At 38.3% G+C, this 6,872-nt stretch overlaps 1 protein-coding gene across 1 annotated transcript; it reads left to right on the forward strand.

Moving 5' to 3' along the window:
* The first annotated feature begins 6,026 nt into the window (after positions 1 to 6,026).
* On the forward strand, positions 6,027 to 6,872 carry LOC106139142 (uncharacterized). Its single transcript, XM_013340525.1, has one exon. It carries the CDS (start codon positions 6,027 to 6,029, stop codon positions 6,870 to 6,872), a length of 846 nt encoding a protein of 281 aa, XP_013195979.1.

Below are 6,872 nucleotides of genomic sequence, written 5' to 3' on the forward strand. Positions count from 1 at the left end.
ATATTATTTTATTTATATATTTATTGTTATTTAACCAATTCATTCTCATATCCGACGTTCTTTCCCCCTCTACCGATTCTGAATATTCTTCTCTTATCAATTCCTCAAGCAATTTATTGAATCTTGAGAATGATGGCGAGGATCTTCCTAATCTCAGGGACAACATTAATATAACTTTTCGTTCTTTAGCTAAAAACTTTAATGTCGTGCATATAAATGCCCAAAGTGTGCCTGGTCACTATGCAGATCTTCTCAATACCTTCTCCAACAGCAATATTCATGCAATTCTAATTTCGGAGAGTTTTCTGAAACCGTCTTTGCCTTCCACTCTCTATCCTCTTCCGGGATTTAGGCTAAAAAGGAACGACAGAGTGTGTGACACGGTCCGAAGTGATGGCTCCACTAGAATGGAGCGTTGTGGTGGGGTTGCAATTATATATTTTTATATATATGGGACAAATTACACAGATTGAGTTAGCCTCGAAGTAAGTTTGACACTTGTGTTACGAGATACTAACTCAACGATACTATATTTTATAATAAATACTTATATAGATAAACATCCAAGACCCAGGCCAATCAGAAAAAGTTCTTTTCTCATCATGCCCTGGCCGGGATTCGAACCCGGGACCCCCGGTGTCACAGGCAAGCGTACTACCGCTGCGCCACAGAGGCCGTAATTTACTTGCGAGGTGATATTTCTTGTGAGGTGGTTTCTCAATCTCCCCCTGTTCTCTCTTGGGATCTCTCTTCATAAAATTAAAGTTTTACTGGGAGTGTTTTACAGTCCATCTCTCCACATTAACTATTTTGACTCACTCGACTCTGTCTTGACTAACACACGGACCTTGTTCGATCACATTATCCTCATGGGGGACTTCAACACATGTCTTCTTAAAAATGATTCCCGTTCAAAAACTCTCCTCTCTCTTTTACACTCCTTAGATCTACATGTCCTTCCCCTTAACGCCACTCATTTTCCACTCAATCTCCGTCCATCTCTGCTTGATCTTATTATAACTTCCTCCCCCGATATAGTCGCTAAGCACGGTCAGTTTAAGGCTCCAGGGTTTTCAGCCCATGACCTTCTGTTTTCTTCCTTTAGACTTAGACCCCCTAAACGTAGACACAAAGTCATCTTGTTGCGCAACTTTGCACATATTAATAAAGATTTGTTAATATCCGATTTTGCTCGTGCGGATTGGGAGACTATTCTGAACCTGGATGAGGTTGATCAAAAAGTGACTGCTTTCAACTCCTTTAATCTATTTATGATAAACACGCCCCTCTTCATCCTGTTCGTGTTAAGCACCTTCCTGCTCCTTGGCTCTGCCCGAAAATCCAACAACTTATGGCGAAGAGAGACAAAGCAAAACTGAGGCTACGTCATTGTCCTTCTACCTTCAATCATAATACTTATGTTTCTCTTCGGAATCTGTGCAACCGCAAGTGTCGTGATGCTAGGCGGAAACATATTCACGATAATATTGATAATTGCCCACCCTACAAACTTTGGAAATTTCTTAAAGGGCTGGGGATCGGCAAACAGAGATTTGGTACAGATTTTCAGTTCAATCTAAATGAGTTGAACTTACACTTCTCTACCTCGCCAGTTTGTACTTCACCTAATTCAAAACATGCAACTCTAGCTAGACTTCACAGTAATGTTTCTACTGACATTTCCCCGTTCGTCTTTGAATCGATTACATCTGATGAAGTACAAAAAATCATAAATTCTATTAATTCAAAGGCTGTGGGCAATGACAATATTTCCTTAGACATGATTAAACCCATAGCAGACTTTGTTTCTCCTGTAATTGCTAATATTATCAACAGCTATTTGTCCTCAGGGGTGTTTCCTAGTGCCTGGAAGTTAGGGCTTGTTGTTCCTCTTCCTAAAATATCCAACCCTACTGCTTACTCCCACTTTCGTCCAATTTCCATACTTCCTCTTCTATCCAAAATTTTAGAACAACATGTTCAAAAATGTCTTTCTAACCATCTGGCTAAGTATAATATTTTGAGTCCCTTCCAGTCTGGCTTTCGGGTTGGTCACAGCACAACAACAGCACTTGTTAAAATCACTGATGACATTCGTCTTAACATAGAAAACAAAAATCTTACGCTGCTCGTTTTACTTGATTTTTCTAGTGCATTTAACTCAGTCGATTTCGAGATTCTTCTTGCAATAATGTACAGTCTTAACTTCTCCTCTTCTACCCTGGCCTGGTTTCGTTCTTATCTTACTGGGCGGCGTCAGTTGGTCAAGGTTGATGACAATCGTTCTGATTGGTGTAGTTTGGATGCTGGTGTCCCTCAAGGTGGCATACTTTCGCCAATTCTTTTTTCTTTATTCATTGATGGAATCACTTCTTCGCTGTCTTCCTCATTCCACCTTTATGCGGACGACCTCCAAATTTATACAGCTGCTACACTGAATAATTTCAACCATGCGATCAGTGTTATCAACTCCGATTTGGCTCGTATTGCTGAATGGGCCAAATCCTTTGGTCTATTGATGAATGCGGCCAAGTCTCAGGCCATTGTTATAGGTAGTCCTCACTTTATCTCTAAATTTAAGTCATTGGTGTTTCCCAAAGTTGTTTTAGGCAATGACACTATACCTCTTGCTTCCAAAGTCAAAAATTTGGGAATAATCATTGACGAAACTCTTTCTTGGTCCCCTCAAATCAATGAACTTAGCCGGAAAACTTTTATCTCCTTGCATTCTCTGAGGCGATTGCAACAGTTCCTACCTTCTGATACTAAAGCGCTTTTGGCTCGTTCATTGCTCCTCCCTGTTCTCGATTACGCTGATGTTGCGTATATCGACCTGACTGAGGAACTGTTAAATAAGCTTGAGCGGATACAGAATATGTGCATTCGTTTTGTTTTTGGTCTTCGGAAATTTGACCACATATCGGAGTTCCGCTCACGTTTGAACTGGTTATCTATGAGATTACGTCGTAACTTACATATTGTCTCCTTTTTGTACAGTGTTCTTTTTAATCCCCTTTTCCCTAAATATCTGTCAGAAAAATTCACTTTTCGCATCCATGATCCACGCCTTCGTTCACGGTAAGTCCTTTTCCGTGTTGGCTGCTCGCCTTTGGAATAAACTGCCCCTTCTTATAAAATTGTCCCCTTCTTCTAATTCCTTCAAAAATAAGCTTAATAAATTCTTTCTCGAGTCTGAATTGGTTTTGAAGTTAATTTAGAATATATACATGTTTATATATTTTCTTTATTTATTTATTTGTATTTTACGTATATAATTGTTGTGTCTTAAGGATAATTCTAGTAAAAGAACTGTTGTTCACCCTTGCCTCAATTTTGTTTATGATCCTCTTACTGTCAGGTTGGCTGGAAGAGATCCCACTTAGGGATAAGCCCGCCTTTGTACTGTACTGTTTTTATTTGTAATGTACTCCTTTAGTGAACAATAAAGCATTTACTTACTTACTTACTTACTTTTTTCTTCTTAGAATTAATTAAACACACTATTAAAAATACTGACACGTGATACTTCAAAATAAATGCTCACAGATAACTTCTTTCATTTCCTTTCGCAATCGCTTTCAAAATCGAACTAACTCTAGCGGGTGATACCGGGCCCTTATATATTCAGAGAGCTGGGCTCTAGGATATTCGGAAAAGTTCGAGAATATATTCTTTTACACCTTCTAGAATATACTCGACATTATTATCCGCCGTAACAATAAGTTCTGCAGCTATAGCATAAGTAGTAAAGGCGCGAAATTTGAAAACTTAAATTTCAAATTATTTTCAGAATTAATAATTAATAATTTGAATAACTAAATTTATCTCGCTTCAACTCCAAAATAAAAGCTACCTAATGCTGTATAAATACACAAAATTTAATAACTTTATTATAGAAACAATTGTAATTTAAGACTTTGTTGAAATTGGAATTTTAAATTTTGCGCCATTGCTACACATGCTGTAATTGCTCGCAGCGCGTTTCGAAACGCAACTCAAATAATCGTTGTTCTGAATGGAGTTCAACTACTCGACAACAGATGGCGCCACTACTTCACTTAATTTTCAAGTTAAGGAATTGGAAAAGCCCTTATATCTTTAAAAATACGCCCTTTAAGTTAAAACGGGAACTTTCTTGTTCGAGGGGGGATAAAGGGCTATTGCACTATATAAGTCCCTTTATCGTATCGGGAATTCTTTTTAAGTTTTATCGGCACACACATTTTATCAACTTAGTTTTATTATAAGTATATAATGATAATGATGAGTTAAAATAGCAAAGAGAGATTGTATAAAACTTTGCATTTAAAATATTTTCATAGAGATTCCACAATCCTTTGCCCCTTAGTGCTAAATTAAACAAAGACGTATTGGTAGACGTAAGTGCAGGTTGGAACCAAGGAGTTAATAAATTTGTTTTTCTATTGCTAAACTACGACTAAACTAATTCGAATTTATTGTAATTAGGACCAACCAGTGTAACACCAACACTACTAGGACAACGGGGAGATGCTATCATCTTGCCTCTACCGGGAAGTCCAGACCACTCTCCTCTTGGCTAAACCTTTGACATTTTTTTATAATAACTGTTATGAAAATAATTTATTCCATGACCTATTAAAAATAGCGAAAATAATCCCTATTTATAAAAAACGATCCAAAATGGACCCACTAAATTTTCGAGCCATAGCGTTGTTGCCTACTCTATCCAAAATTTTTGAAAAAATTATTAAATGTCGTATTGTCAGTCATTTGAAGGCCAACAAAATTCTAAATCCAAGACAATTCGGATATCAGGAAAGCATTGGTACCGCAGATGCTATGGACACAATTATTGACGATGTGACTGATAAACTAAATAAAAGAATTAAAGTTGGTGGCGTCTTTTTAGATCTCAGTTCCGCTTTCGACTCAGTGGATCACAATATTCTATTAATGAAATTAAATTTTTATGGTATTCAAGGTAAAACCTTGAATTTATTAAAGTCTTACCTAAGTAATAGACAACAATTTGTTGAGATAAGAGATGCAAATGGAGAATTTCTGAATTCCACAAAAACATCTAAATTGATTAGAGTCAGTAGAGGAGTTCCGCAAGGTTCTATTTTAGGACCTATTTTGTTTATAATCTTTATCAATGACCTAATAAATTATATGACATTATCGCAACCTGACATTAAATTAGTTATATTTGCTGACGACACAAATGCTATTGTATGGGATGAAAATATTGACGCTCTGAACAGAAAGATGAATACAATCATGACATTATTTTATAATTGGTTTACAGCAAACAATCTTAAACTTAATACTTCTAAGACCAAAGTTATGCTATTTAAAACGACCGCCAATCATAGAGATAAGCTCTTCTCTTCGCCCGCTAGACTTGATGAGTGTGGACGTGTCGCACATAATTATAATAAATTGATAAAATTGTTGGTGAATGGTGCAGTCAATACAACTGATTAAGTATATCCATGTAAGTGCCACATTTGCTTAAAGTAATATCATTCAATTTTAAAATCTTCCACTGCATTCCTACGGTGTCGCCGGCCGCGGAACGATCAAGCGGGTGCGGCTACTTCCCCTCAGCCCCGCGAGAAAAAACGGCTGCGATTTTTCAACTCCCTCGCACTCCCAGCGCTACGCGGTTCTATTGCGTCAGCGCCCCCACCTGCCGTGTGTTACAAGCTACGACGTTCTACGGCCGGCGAGCTACGACTGCTACGAGACTCGAACCCCACCACAAGACAGCTGTCTACGAAGTTATTCTCGTAGCACATAAAATAAACCGTCTAGGTGCTTGATTAAACTACTACGTTGCGGATGCGTACTGTGCCTACTAAAAATAATCACAACAACGTTCACAGCTCGTATTTGCTACTATAAAATTGCAAATCGACAAGGAGGAAAAGGGATTGACAGTTATCCTCTGCTTTTATTCGTTGATTTCTGCCTGAAGCCGTGTGGACCGATATTGTAAACTATTTTTGCTTGAGAAAGTATAATCCATAGGCTAGTTTGCGATGAAACGTACTCCTCCACCTACTCCTAACTCAGTTTCCGCACCTAATATCAGCACGCTGGAGTCAGATTTACCTGCGCAACGGTCTCCATATGAAAGCGTAAATATAACTCAGAAGAGTTTTAAAAGACCGCGCGATGAATTTGGCGAACTAAAGGGGTACCTGCTCGACATCATAATAGCATCGAAACAAGAACAAAATTATAAGCTCAACACCTTGATAAGTTCAGTCACCGAGATTAAGGAACAAAATAACGACATACGGAATTCAGTGGAATTCGTATCTGCAAGATATGACGAGATTGCCACAAGAGAGTACATAAAACAACTAGAAGCGAAGGTGGAGAATTTGGAACGACAGTTAAAGTCCTCATCTATCGAGCTGCGTAATATCCCAAGCCAGATAAACGAGACAAAGGAAGACTTAATTAACATTGTTAAGGCTGCGGGAACAGCGCTGGACCTCCACGTTGAGACCTCAACGATCAAAGACGTGTACAGGGTTCATGGAAAAACCAACAATAAGACAATAGTTGCCGAGCTCAATAGTGTTGTGCTGAAGGAGAATCTCATTAAGGCTGTTAAAAACCACAACAAAAAAAACCCGGAGAAGAAATTTTCAACTGCTAATCTGAAAGTGGAGGGACCATCAATTCCAGTGTATCTCTCGGAGAGTCTGCCTGCAAAATCAAGGAAACTATTTTACTTAGCCAGGAATACAGCATCGGCGAGTGGTTTTAAATATTGCTGGACACATAACGGCAGGGTCTTCCTTCGTAAAACTGATGGATCGCCGCTGATACGAGTGGAATGTGAAGAAGATATCAATTCTTTGGCTATACAATAA

Source organism: Amyelois transitella, chromosome W (genome assembly GCF_032362555.1).
Source record: "Amyelois transitella isolate CPQ chromosome W, ilAmyTran1.1, whole genome shotgun sequence".
Lineage (NCBI taxonomy): Eukaryota > Metazoa > Arthropoda > Insecta > Lepidoptera > Pyralidae > Amyelois > Amyelois transitella.

What these genes read in the sequence shown, in the direction of transcription:
- LOC106139142 (XM_013340525.1), top strand. Translation starts at nt 6,027, where the DNA reads ATGAAACGTACTCCTCCACCTACTCCTAACTCAGTTTCCGCACCTAAT.